Below are 14297 nucleotides of genomic sequence, written 5' to 3' on the forward strand. Positions count from 1 at the left end.
CAGAACTTCTTGAGAGTCTTCAAATACTGTGCTTCCATTTAAAAAAATTAAGCACCTGCCCTTTCCACTGTGATCTTGTAAATCATGTGCTCTTGCTCCTCTTATCTAGCCTTGGTGAAAAGTATACTTAAGCGCTTCCAAAACAAAGTTCCACTGGTTTAACTAAAGGTGCTGTTTTGGAGGCTGTGGTGGATAATCAGCTGAACATGAGATTCTAGTGTGCCACTGTGGCCAAAACAGCAAATGCAATCCTCAGATGCATAAATTGAGGCATCTCAAGTAGGAGAGGTTATTTTACCTCTATATTTGGCACTGGTGCAACTGCTGCTGGAATACTGTGTCCAGTTCTGGTATCCATAATTCAAGAAGGATGTTGATAAAATGCAGAGGGTTCAGAGAAGAGTCACAAGAATGATTAAAGAATTAGAAAACCTGCGTTATAGTGATAAGACTCAAGGCACTCAATCAATTTATCTTAACAAAGAGAAGTTTACCGAGGGAGCTGATTGCAGGCAGCAAGTACATACATGAGGAACAAATATTTAATAATGGGCTTTTCAGCCTAGCAGAGAAAAATATAATACCATCTAATGGCTAGAAGCTGAAGCCAGTAAAATTCAGACAGAAAATAAGGCAAAAATATTTGACAGTGAGAGCGATTAACCCCTGGTAAAAAATTACCAAGGGACATGGTGGATTCACCATTGCTGACAATTTTTAAATCAAATTAGGATATTTTCCTCAAAGCTCTACTCTAGGAGATATTTTTGGAAAGCTCTATGGCCTATCATACAGTAGGTCACAATAGATTATTACAATGGTCCCTTCTGACCTTGGAATCTATGAATTTCAAATCTATTTAGTTAAGCCAGGGCAAAAGGCTGTGTGAATCCTTTTAAACTGATACAAGCCCGATTTGTATCAGTTTACAGTAAAGATATTATACGTAGGCTTAAGTTAAATTAACATAAACCACACTTAAACTGACATAAGAGGTCTACATAGGGGTCACCACCAGGTTACCTAAATCAGTTTAAAACCCACGTGATGAAAGCTCCCTACAACATTTTGGAGTTAATAAAAATTTTAAAATACATTTTATGCATTGTAAGACTTTTTGTCTTACCAATAACACAAATAGATAAACAAATAATTCAGGCATTTCTTAGTGTGAAATAAAACCTTTACTAGATTTGGGTAGAAGACGAGAAATTAAAATTTCTAAGCCATTGAATAGTTTCTAAAAAAGCTTAGTGAGCACCGTGTTTAATTTTCAGAAATTCTGTGGAAACCCTTTGGATGCCGCAACTACATGCTCTCTGTCTGGCAGAGTGATATGTTTCAAAAGAAAATTTGTATTTTTTCTTAACCTGTTATTTTGTCTATCACTGTATGGAACTCTGGATGAAATTTCTATGCCAGAGGTCAATTCAACTAGTTCAGCTAAGTACTTTGCGATCTTGATTAGTCTGAGCAGCAACAGATCTGCTCATCTTTTAGTACAGTACCTGCAGATTCTCATCTTCTCGGATCAGCTGCTTTCTGGGAAAGATCTGATTAGCCTGTATGCATTCAAGGCTATGCTGAGTCTCTTCATCCTAGAAACAAAACTTTACAGTTAATGTCAACACTGTTACCCATTCACAGCAGACTTCTCCTTTGACACAAGACATGAAGAGTTCCCAGTAATCAATGAAAGGTTTAGGCTTGACAAGTGATTAAGAAAATTTAATTACCATTGACTAACAGAAGTGACATAACAGTTACAATTTTACCTTACTAGTAGCTCGTGCATTTACCATGTAAAACATAGATATGGAAACTCTTTCTTCTGTTACACACAAAAAGATAAAGCAAAGTATTCCCTTTCAATTTTCAATGCAATTATTAGGAAATGAACTCACTCCTTATACTATATACATCTGTATTTTTCCTGCACAATAAAACAGATCCGCTCTACACAGTATATCAATAAAATTCAATGAGCAAAAGAAGTTCAAACAACCTTACAATAAATCTGTCTTAAATGTCATAAACAATATATGGCTAATTAATCTGAATTTGGATGGCAGAATAATGCCTTAGTTTATATTCCATTCTACTGGCAGATGGTACACATGGAATAATACAGACTATAATCAGAAAGTTAAAACACAAATGGTTCAAAGATAAATAAAAAGGCATCAAAACCTATCTTTTCAGTTCAAGGAGCAGCCTGCATAAACATGTCTAACTGGTACAGAAAACAGTATTTCTTACTATCACACAGTACCCACTGTCTTACCATTCTTGTCCTTCATTTGCCTTTTTTTGGTGAGTCCTGACAAAACTCTTATGCTTACCATGACAGGCCCCAGCTAGGAGGAGAAATCCTCTTCTTTGCTCACAATACTTTGAAGGTCTTCCTTCTGTAATAGTAAAAGCTAGAAAACAAAATGGCAAAGTGCAAATATGAAGACAAATTCATTTTATCTTCTGTTGAGAAACAAATTATTTTAAATACAAGTTAATTTTAAAGACCAAGATCCTAGCTAGAAGAAAATCCTAATTATACATCAATGAACAGATGAAGTCAATATAACATAATTTACCTTACAAACACTTGTCATTTAGGGATGTTATAGGTTAAATGGTTAACCACTAAGACTCCTTCTAAATGGATGAGGCTTACCAGTTCCAGTTAACCGGCAGGGGCTGGAGCAGCCTCCCACCCAGTGTGGACAAGGCATTGCTCCAGCTCCACTGGGCCCCCATCTGCTGCAGATGGGATGAGGGAGGAGGAGAAGGGGGTGTAGCACACTGGGGAGGCCTCCCTGTCCTTAATTGGTTAACATCCCTAATGTCATTATGAAATATTCCTGGCTGCTTCAATGCATTCTCAGTAATCATCAGTGAACAGACTGCCAGTAGAATAACAGTTAGAATATAACGATTAGACTAATCTGTCTATATCGTTTAAGTTAAACATATGGCTTTCCAGGCTGCCCTGAGAACATTCCTAAATCATCTCCATTAGGAAAAAGCAACCAACTGACCTCACTGGCGCCACATCTTCCATCAGGCAGTGGACCACTCAAGGAAAAGCACCTTGCCCTCACAGCTGAACAGAGAGAGAAAAGAAAGGAAAAATAAATAACTTTCTCACAACAGGCAGCTGACCCTCCAGAAAATATCTGCACCTACTGCAGACAAATCTGTGGTTCTGGGGTTGGACTCTTGAGTCCTCTCGGGACCTACATATAAATCTATGCTAGAGGACATCTTTGACTCTATGGGTCACCTATGATGATGATAATTTTCTAATACACAAGTCACACAAAGTCATTCATTTAGACCAGTAATCATGACCTCATTATATTCAATATGGGCAAGCAGAGAACAAACCTAACCAGTAATATACGTGTGACTGAGTGCACCCTGTATTCACATCATACGCACTTTTATACTACTTTTTATATAAATCATGCCTTGTGAAGTATCATCTGAAAATTAATAACTCACTGGTCAATAACTTCATGGTGAGACATATGTTGTAACAATATATGGAAAGCTATGAATCCTCCTGTACGATGTGGTGGCAAATGTTCAAACCCATGTAGCCCTGGTTAGGCACAGGTAGTTAAGTAGGTCTATCCTAAATGAAGGAATGTTTATCTCAATTTACATATAAATAATAGTAACAGAGAGGTAGCCGGGTTAATCTGTATCCTAAGAAAACACAAATGCAGTCAAGCAGCACCTAACAAATTATTTTGTTAGTCTTTAAAGTGTGACATGACGGCTGTTTTGTTATATAAATAGTAAAGAGGGTCTTTGAGACTGCAAGAGCAAATCTGCATTTCAGCATATATGGGGAAAAGAAAGAGGATGGGGACACCTTGGTGACGTCTACATGGGCAGCTTCTGTTGACAATACTAGTCTTTTGTCGACAAAACCTGCAGAGCATCTACATGGTTAAAGCACTCTGTCAAAACTTTGTTGACACAACCCAGCTGTTCAGCCCAAGGCATTATGCCTCTCCTCCATCAGGTATAATGCCTCTGTCAACAGTATTTTGTTGACAGAGTGCTCATATAGACACTTCTGTCAACAGAGAGGGCTTCCGGTTCCCCAGGCAGCCTTGTTTGCCAAGCTTCCAGTCAGCTGTTCCCTCGAGAGAGGGCAGGGCAGTCTGGCTGCTCTGTCGACAGACGAGATTGCTCTTTCGAGCCTCTTTTATGTGTAGACGCAATCTGTTGACAGAAGTACTGCTGAAGTTTCTCTGTCGACAGAAGTTGCCCATGTAAACGTAGCCCTTAACTCTAGGCTGGGTCTACGCTTACCTTGAATATCGACAGCTACTCTGCAATTTTAGGTATGCCAATAGCTTACCAAAAATGAATTTTGCAGATGTTGATATTCGTCCCTGTCCCCACTGCAGAATGCCAACAGATGCACTCCTCCCGTTGCCATTCCTTAATCCTTGTGGCTCACAGGGAGTTCTTGCTCAACACTGACCCTAGAATGTGCCGTTTTGCACATGGCAAAACAGCACCCTTGAAGACTGAACCTAAGCGTTCGATCTTCCGCAGCAAGTGTAGATCCAGTCCCAGACTCCACGCAGCCATTGTAACTGTTAATTAAACTATGCTTTGAGGGGTAATCCTAAGAAGAACACGCTTCAAAATGGGACAGGACTATAAAAGTTAGGGACAAAACCATGCCAGTCTATTTATCATCTCTCTCTTTCTCTCTCTTTCTCTTTTATCTACGATGACAAGGGGACAAGTCCTTTAGAGTTTGAGGGCAGATCATGACTTGACAATCTGGTCAGCTATATTGCTGGGAACATGTGGTAAGATTTTTACCTTGAACAACGTCTAGTTTGTCAAGATTTAGCTACTAGAAAGCACTTTATTTTTCTTATAAACGTTTCTGACTCATTACTTACACCTGTACTCACTTAAAATCTCTCTGTTCATAGTTCAGTAAATGTTTTATTTTTAATGAAAACTAAACCAGTGTTGTAAAACTAAATTGTTTAATAAATCTCATTAAAGAAGCAAACAACCAACTGAAGAGACATTTGTGCAGGAGCAACAGACTACTAAAGTCTGAACTGTCCAGAAAAGAACTGCACAGTACAGTTCTGGAGAAAAATTAGGGATGGAAATATGTAGGGTCGCCCTGCAAGTGGTTGCCAAGGCTGGCAGAAGCCAGAGCTGACTGGAGTGTTGCTGGAAGTTTGCAGCTACACAAAAGACAATTGGATTGTGACCTCATGCTTTTGGCTGTAAGGGTCCAAAGACATCAGCTACAACAGCCCACCTTTGTGAGTAGTAAAAATTACAGGGCAGGTGTTGATAAAACCCCTCAACAGTTTGGACCAAACCCCAGAACGTGATAACATAATTCAGACAGAAAATTGTGAATTCTTTAATGAAAGTTCATCATATGGGGAAAAATAAAACATGATTCCACGATCAAGAAAGGACAAATTTGGCCCATCCTATTTCAGTGGTGATGTGAAAGCAGTAATTAGAAATGAAAAAGCAATTTATAGCAAATAAAAAAATGGGAAGTACATAGCAACCAACATAAACTAGAAGTTAAGAAGCGTAGAAAGTGGATAAAGAAAGCTAAAGACATGAGTGAAAATTCATAACTGCCAGAGATAAGGACAATGAAAAGAAACAACAGAAATCTAGCAATCTTTACTATATGGAGAGGATAAAGCTGTTAATAACAATGCAGAAGTTACAGAAAAAAGTTACAGTAAACTCTGTTTTAACTGGTATTTGAATTCACAAGCCCAAGGCTAGGAGGTGTGGTCAGAGCTCTTCACTGATTGGAGCACTGCAGGTCCAAAGGCTGGGTCATTTATAAACTGCTGCATAACTGTGTAGTATACAGCAAAGGTATGTACTGAGGACCAGGTCACAGACCAGGTCACAGCCCTTCAAATTTCCTGGGTGGGGATCTGGGTGAGGGAAACTGAGGAAGAAGCCAGGCCCTGGTACCAAGTGACATGAGCAGGGGCAAAGGTATACCTGCAAGCCCATAGCATTTTTGGATACAGAAAACTATGCATGCAAAGATGCACTGAGATGATACAGCCCTAGTCCTCCATCCTGTCTGCCACCTCCATGAACAACTGGGATGACTTCCTGAATGGCGTTGTTCTGTCAATGTAAAAGGTCAGTGCTCTACACACGTCAAGGGAATGGAGACTCTGTTCTTTGGACTAGAGCATGGTTTGGGGTAAAACACTGGCAGAAAGCTGTTGTGATTCATGTGGCAACCGGAGACCACCCTTGGCAGGAAGGCCAGATGCTGGAAGAGATGCATATTGTCCTTGCAGATGATAGTATAAGGTGGCTCCAACATTAGGGCTCCGAGCTCAGCTCTCAGGCAGATACCATCCTAACATAGGGGTGTATTTTTTTCAATGAGTGACATAAATTTTGCCAACATAAACAGTAGCACAGACATGGCCTAACAGGCAGGTGAGATGGCTAATGTTGGACAGAGAATAGATCTCTTTTTCCCTGAGAGCAGAGTGGCTTGAGATTATTTTTGAGAGAAGCCTGAATTCTCAATTTCCCCTTCCAGCAACCCTTCACAATACAATAAAAGAATAAAAAAACAACAGTTGATCCTGCCCAGCGTCTCAGGACGGTGACGTTAGTTTGCTTCTTTTATTTCATGAACAGACTAACCAATCCAATCATAACTGTGGAAACCAGAGGTAACACTTGTCTAGACAACAAGATAAAGAGCCATAAACTTACCCAACAGTAACAGGCAACAAATGAGTCTTCTTTGTTCCTGCAAGTTTCAAATGTTTTTTTTTCTGACACTTCACATCGAAAGCTGAAAAATCAAAGATTGTATTTTTAAAATCTTCCATCAAAAAACATTTTTCAAAACAGGTTATTACTGCAACAAACTGGAGTTACCACACTAATATTCCCATTTAAAAAAAACAAATAAACCAACTGCTACCTACTGCACGAGAGCTCAAAACTAGCCAGACCTCAATATACCGGAAGGGAGCGAGATAATATATTTTACTGGACCAACTTTTATTGGCAAAAGTAACACAGTTAGAAAGGGTCATCAAGATACATGAAGCTCAAAGGAGTCCAGCTAAAGTCAGACTCTTGGAAGGGAATGAGTCAAAAAAGATGCCCATATGCTTTTCTCAATTGTTTTTCAATGCTTTTCCCAACAGGAAAGTGGTAGAAGATATTATTCAAAAATATCTTTCAATGCCAACCCCTATATAAGGATGAACAATCTAATCCCCCTCATTCCCACACAGTGATCTCACCTAGGATGCACAAGCATCATTCATCATCTCTGAATGATTAATCTGATGACTGAAATAACATCAGATTAAAAAAACTATATGCTAAATTGAATACCAAAACCCCAAAATTAAAACTCCAGTCTGAAACCAGACATTTCTAAAGTATGCAAGTAACCAAACAGATGGAATACCACTTCCAGGCAGCCACCAAACTACTTGTGTTGTTCTTTACAGTAACTTGCAAGCTGACTTAATGACATGCCAGGAACATATGAGCCAGAAAAAAAATCTAAATTAAACAATAATACCATTCTACAAAAGGTAACAGTCTGTCAATATGACATTTTATCAGTGGAAATATACCCCACATTCAGATTCTAGTTAAAAATCTCTATTTTCTTATGTAGGCACAGTCTAAATTAGCTAGTGGTTTGCAACAGGAAAGAACAAAAAAAGGAAATATTTTCCATACACAAAACGGGAATATCTAATGTTAGGTCTGAGGTGCTGCAAGGAGAGAATTCAAAATAAAAGAAGACAAACACAGGAGCAAAAACTATGAAGCACGAGGAGTTTAAAAACAGTTATGTTTTCCACTCCAATCATCTGAAGAAGTTGGTCTTACCCACAAAAGCTCACGACCTAACAAATTTCTTAGGGGCTACAAGACTGCTTGTTATTTAAAGAGAGAAACAATATTTTATTATGCCTTGTACAACTGAGCAAAACAGCAGGTTAGGTTCCAATGTGAGTCTTTATGAATAATGATGGTTAATAATGCCATATAAAGCAGAAGGAATATGGTCTGATTACTAGGTAGCAGGTCGAGCTTGCTGCACAATGCTCAGAGTTACAGTTGCTCAGCTGCACACAACTTGGTTTTACATGTAGATTGACCAAGTTTGTTACAGAAGTTATGGAGGCAGAAGAGAGAACACCAAGTTCACTTTTTAAAGAGCAACTTTTCTGCCCACGACCACATTTTTGAAAGGGTAAAGAACACACTTAAGGTGATGAGAAGCTGATTTATTTCCTGTGCTTTTACAACTTGATTCAAAGTCCCCTGAAATCAATGGGAGACTTTCCGCTGACTACAATGAATTCTGGATGAGGCTCCAGGTCTTTGGCAGTTTTGTAATAAAGACTGAAAAGAGCAGAGTTTTATTTCTCACAGTGCTTGGCAACTACTTCATAACCGACTCATTAGCATTCCTCTAAAAGGCTGCTGGTTATAGATAAGCAGCTGAAATGTTATCACTTCCTAAGTCAGCAACATGGGCCAAAAAACAGCCTATATACCAAGAGACGCAACTCTGAATGAAGATACCATTTTACTAATCCGAATCAGCAGAGAACAAAATGGTCTTCACTACTGATGTATGAGAGTGACTTGCTATATAATATTCTACAGCAGAAACTCTGTTTTTAACATAATAATGTTTATTTAAATAAAGTCGCATTTGAAATGAATACTGACAGATTCTCTCTTACATGAAAGTTTATGAAAGTGACAGAAAACTAGTTACAGTTTCCAAAGTCTGAAGGCCAGTCTGTGCCGGTCTCACAACTAAGTTACGTCACTAAGGACACTATAGTAGTGGAGAACAGGCACTATAATATGCCACTACAATGGAGCAAAGAACAGATGGATCAGGAGCCAGCTGGGCCCACTTCATGGCATCAAGCAAATTTTCTGCTGACCATTCATGTTTAGATCCTGTGTTTTTTGCCCCACCTGAGTGGCATAATGAAGCCACATCTCACTTGATATTCTTGTCCATAGAACTATGATAATGTAACTGCTATGGATTGGTATGTCTTAACCATGTTAAAAAATGGGGATGTGTTAATCTCCTATATGCACGCTGTAGCTAGGTGATGACATGCTTACAGATATATGATTAATTTATCATGAAGCTAAAATTTCAGACGTAATATCTTGTTATCTGCAATAGCTAGGCAACTGAGTATCGAAACAAAACATGATTGAACAAAACATTCCTCCTCTTTGGAAGCCCAGCTTCAACAAGTATTGTCACTGACTGCACTGGGATTGTTCCTACGAGTAAGAGTCTGTACAATTAAGCCCTAAAGATGACTTGGAAAGGAAAAGAAGTTTGCATCTCTTTTTGTTTTACTTCTTTCAGGTGTACAAAGAAGATAGAAAAGATTCACCCTCACTCATCTGCTAAACTGTTTTTATTTTACTTGGGGTTTACATTTAGCAATTAGTGTCTTGTTTACCCCCACTTTCTTGGAAGACTGTATAGATAAGGGAAGAAATACTAGAATTATGACATCACACATACCATGGCAGTGAAATATGAAGAGATGATCTTATGTCAGCTCTGTGGTTTTGTTAACATCTATTTAATTCAAATTCTGATAAGTGTTGGGAGAAAAGAAATCTCAACTAGATATTAAACACATAAGCCTTGTCAATCAAAGGCACAGGACGCTCCCAACCCACTTCTTGGAATCTCCAAAGAAGCCTCCAAGAAAAAATCAGAAAGCAAGATTTTACATTCCTAATTTTTACAAGGTAAGACAGAGTGAGGGGAAAAGAAACAACCCACACCTAAATCTTTGGAAGCCTTCAACGTGAGAAAGCAAAAAAGAAGATACACTTTTATTTGTTTCTTTGACAATCTTCTTTAAGAAAGTTTTGTTTTGCTTGCTTAAGTACAGAAATTCTGTTTTGATTGTGCCATGTATGTCACAACCTAACGTTATGTAATAGTGTTTCATAGAAGTTCCGTATTTTTAAGTACTTTAAAAGAGCCTCTCTCCCCCATGCACACACCTTTACAGTATGATAAATGGAACGCTCCCCTTTCTTTTTTACAACATAATGGCACACCTGCCGCTTTCTATCCTTTGTTCAGTTTTTCTTTACTCTCAACCTTCCTTCTTTTCTATTTATTTCTCTCCTGCTCCTGTTTATTTTTTACTCCTTTTCCTCTCACAGCTTCTTATTAGTAGTCCTCAAAACATCAAAAGGCTACATACTGCTTGGAGTTGTGAAAGCATGACCGTTGTTGACTCTCTGGGATTGGGCACCATATGGTCTTGTGGCTGAGCTGAAAACCACAGAAGCAGAAAAGAGACCCCTGAATCTGAAGGCCTATACTCAAGAGTTGCTCCTGCAACTGGATATATTGATGCTGTTATCTAAAGAAAACCCTAAAACACACAGTAAAGGAGAAAACAGGAGACTTGCCAGGAAAAACTTGGGCTATTGTTACACTACAGTGCTCTGTCAGCAGCAGCCATTGTCAGGAGATTTTTCCTATGGACAGAGTGCGGCCACACACAAAGGCCAATCGGGAGAGTGCTCCCTTTGTCGACAGAGCAAAGGGACTGCCTTGCTGTTCTTCGGATAAAAGAGGCAGCTGGAAGCACACCTGACAGGGCAGCCCACTGCTGTGGATGCCTTGTTTGTCGAGAGAAGGCCCCCCAGATAGGCCACACAGCTTTTTTGTTGACAGAATCTGTTGAGAGCAGCACTGTGCCTGAAAGCTTTGAGGCAGAAAGCTGCCAGAAAAAAGTGCTATGTTTCGTCCAGATACTGTCGACAAAACACATTTTGTGTGTGCATGCCTCACAAGTTTTGTCAACAAAACTGGGGTTTTGCCACCAGAATTTGCCAGTGTAACCATAGCCTTAATGTTTTATTCCAGCACTGTTTTATTCTATCTCTGTTCTTCCTGGTGACATACCTCCCTGGATTAGGTAAGGAATTGGTTTACCAGTTTAGAAATCTGTGTCTTGTGAGTCAATAGCTACACATATACAAGTGAACAAATGGGGTGACAGAATGATCAAAAAGCATTCAGCAAGACTGAATTTCCTCCAAACTTGGGTTTTAGGCAATTTCTGTAACTCAGATACTACCTGCAGGGCATTTACTTAGCTTGGATTACAGTCTTACTACAAAATTCCCTAGAAGCGCAGTTTCACAAGGAAAAAATACATTTTATGTCTATAAGTTCAAGAGCTTTTGAAGAGATTTGTTTTGGCAAAGCCTCTCTTAATAGTTAGTCAAAGCATTAGTGGTGACTGATTTGGCTCTCTTGGAACTTTGTGAAAATGGAATTGGTAGCTTCTTTCCCTCTCCTAATCCTTAGGTAGAGTTGTGTATTAATCCACATTCAAAAAAAAGTAATTTGATAAATCTGATTATCTTGATATATTTTTGACCTCCATCTGAAATTTTAGATTACCTCCCACATACCCTTAACAAATTGACATTAGAAGTAACTTCCAAAGGAGAAACTTTTCAAGTCTCAGGCAGCAAGCAGAGATTCAAGTGACAGAAGACTCAGACTAAAACTAAAACTCAGGCAGAGCCCAGACCACTATTGTCATGTTATCTAACAGCTAGAAGCATTTTGAACTTTATCATTGCAATGGAAAGGCAGAATCCCACATTAGAAAGGATCTATATTTTTTTTCAAACTGAGAATTTCCTACAAATAATCACATAATAAACAATCTTTCAACCTTAAATGGGATTACACTAAAATCTATTTTATATGATCCTTTAGACAAAAATCTCTATTTGTGGTTAAGAAACAATATATCACGATTTTCCTGCATTCTCCTCAGCACTGAAGAAAGCAGCCCAACAACTTCAAGCCTTCATTAGGGCAGAACAACAGAAGAATCTTTCACTTCCCCTGTGAAATTTTAGGTCCTCCCTCTTGATTTGCTCTTTCCATTTATTCAGCATTTTAGAAGCCAATAGATTATTGTACTGTAAAATTGAACAGTTGTGTAAAAGTGGGTTGTCATTTCCCTGACAGACACTACAGATCCACAGGGCATGGGGGTCTAATTTCCTCATTATGAATCCAAACTACTGCTTCTCTTTTCCCTCCTCCTCCACACTGTGTTTTTTCCTCCCAGCTCTTTTCACACTGTGCTGGCATTCTGAGCCTGGGGGTGTCAAGGTAGGACAGTTTCAGAGCTGTGTGGGTAGATCTAGAAGGGACAGAGGCTGCAAACAGGGGAGTTTCACTGACAGAACACACATTCTGCAGCCGGAGAAGCAGCAGGAGCACCTGGAGCTCCTTTTGAAAGGTAAAGTCCTGGGGTGGCGGGGGGCAGCTGTGGAAGGTTAAGCCTGGCAGTGGGTTGGGGCTGTGGGAGGGGGCGGGGGGGTTAAGCCTGGGGTGGGCTGGGGCTGCAGGGGGGTGGGGGTGGAATTGAGCCAGAGCCACATATGGGGGGATGGCTGAATGGGGGGGGGCGAGTTGAGCTAGTGCCACACACAGGGGTGGTGAAACAGAGCCATGCTCGGGTGGTGAGCTGTGCATGGGGGGGGACATTTGAACTGGGTTGGGGGGTTTGAACTTGGGCAGGGGGGTTGAACCAGAACTGCACGTGGGTGGTCAGCCAGCGGGGGGGGGGGGGGTGTTGAACCAGTGCCGGGGAGATTGGGGGTGGGAGGGTTTGAGCAGGAGCCGCCAGCGGGGGTGGTGAGCCAGGGCCATGAGTGGGTGGTGAACCAGGGACAGTTGAGCAGGAGCTGCATGTGAGGGGTGGTGAGTGGGGTTGGCAAGGGGCTGAACCAATGCCGCAGAGGGTTAAACTGGGGCCACGGGAGCAAGATTTTGAGTTGCACTTAACTCACTTTAATGTGAGTTAACAGTCTGTCAACAAAGCTTCAAGTTGTGCTTATCACTTTAAAGTTAGGTACGCGCAACCTGAAGCCGCGTATTCTGAGGACTTACTGTACCTGGACGCAGAGAGGCACAACACTGCCAGCAGATGTGCTGGGTTTTGTCAACAGTCTGTCAACAAAGCGCATTTTGCGTGTAGACACAAAGGCCCAGTTCTGTCAGAAAATTCCTCTCATGCAGATATAGCCAGTGAATTTAACTCCCTTCAATGTTTATGACCAACACTGCAAGAGAATGATATACTTATTTATTTTTAATTGAAACATTTCTATTGAATTTGTTCTTTTTTTTAAATCAAATTAAAAATCAAAGATAAATACTGGTCCAAATTCTAGCTGACTATGTACATCTTAAAAATTATAGTGGATCAATAAACACTGAGGTTTATTTTTCTGAGAAAATATTTTTCAAGTGTAGAATGTGGCTGCTTGTTATCCACGGACAGTATATTCCATGAATCTTCCACTCCTAAAACTAGATTCCTTTTCTTAATAAGTGGATTATTTTTCACTTATGGGTGCAAAGTGTTTATTTCATCTGCAAAACTATTGTTTAAGTCATGATTATTTGAGAAATGACCTCTCCACTTCATCACATCATTTATTACCACAGCAGCTAAGCTTAGTCTAGAGTAACTTTTAAATGCTTACATTTAAGTATCTGAGAATCAGGGAAAAACTTTCAAAGGGAAAGATCAACTATGGAATCAAATTCCCTCACTAGCACAACAGAGACTACGCCTTAAAGCACAATGTATAGCCTTGGCCTCCATTCTAACAGGTACTCATTCTTCTGGATTTCACAAGAGAAATAAAAATGAGAATTCTCTATATACTGATGTTACAGATTAAACATTTACAGATATCATGAAGCAAGCTGATTGCAACTGCAGAAATTATTCAGTTTTTTATAGAAGGGCAGTGTATGGAACTTTTAAGAATTGGTGTTACTATTAATGGTTTGCTGCTGGGGAAGACAGAAGCAAACTACTGACTTCACAGTACAAAGCAGTATTTGGTCTTGTTATGTTTTCTATGCATTTGCAATGTGAAATCTTGTTATATTTCACCCTGGTTACTGCATGATATAAACATGGCACTGGAAACTCCTGTCCCTATGAAATAATGAAGACAAAAAGTCCCCATTTAAAGATCATACAGTGAGACAATGCCACGGCCTTGCAGCAGGAGATGCAGTCCAACAAAATAGCACAGGTGTCCCTCCTCCCCAAAAGCTACCTTGCCCTTTTTTGAGAGAGATTTTAGTTTACAAAACAAGAACCTTTATTTCAAAGCGTGTGGTATATATTTTCCGGTGAAAA

At 39.7% G+C, this 14297-nt stretch overlaps 1 protein-coding gene across 18 annotated transcripts in view; it reads right to left on the reverse strand.

Annotated features, from left to right (window-relative positions):
* Positions 1–14297, reverse strand: part of MTMR3 (myotubularin related protein 3) — a 121004-nt gene that overhangs the window by 64627 nt on the left and 42080 nt on the right. For all 18 annotated transcript variants that reach the window (XR_012648061.1, XR_012648059.1, XR_012648060.1 and 15 more), the window contains exons 2-5: positions 6772–6853; positions 3036–3100; positions 2343–2423; positions 1509–1598 (exon numbers count right to left, since the gene is read on the reverse strand). Coding sequence is in view for 13 of the 18 variants with exons in the window: in XM_075013131.1 (XP_074869232.1) it covers positions 1509–1598; positions 2343–2345 (93 nt within the window). In the remaining 5 variants the exon portion in view is untranslated. The remainder of the gene's footprint in view (positions 1–1508; positions 1599–2342; positions 2424–3035; positions 3101–6771; positions 6854–14297) is intronic.

The sequence above is a fragment of the Carettochelys insculpta genome, chromosome 18 (assembly GCF_033958435.1).
Source record: "Carettochelys insculpta isolate YL-2023 chromosome 18, ASM3395843v1, whole genome shotgun sequence".
In the NCBI taxonomy this organism is placed as follows: domain Eukaryota; kingdom Metazoa; phylum Chordata; order Testudines; family Carettochelyidae; genus Carettochelys; species Carettochelys insculpta.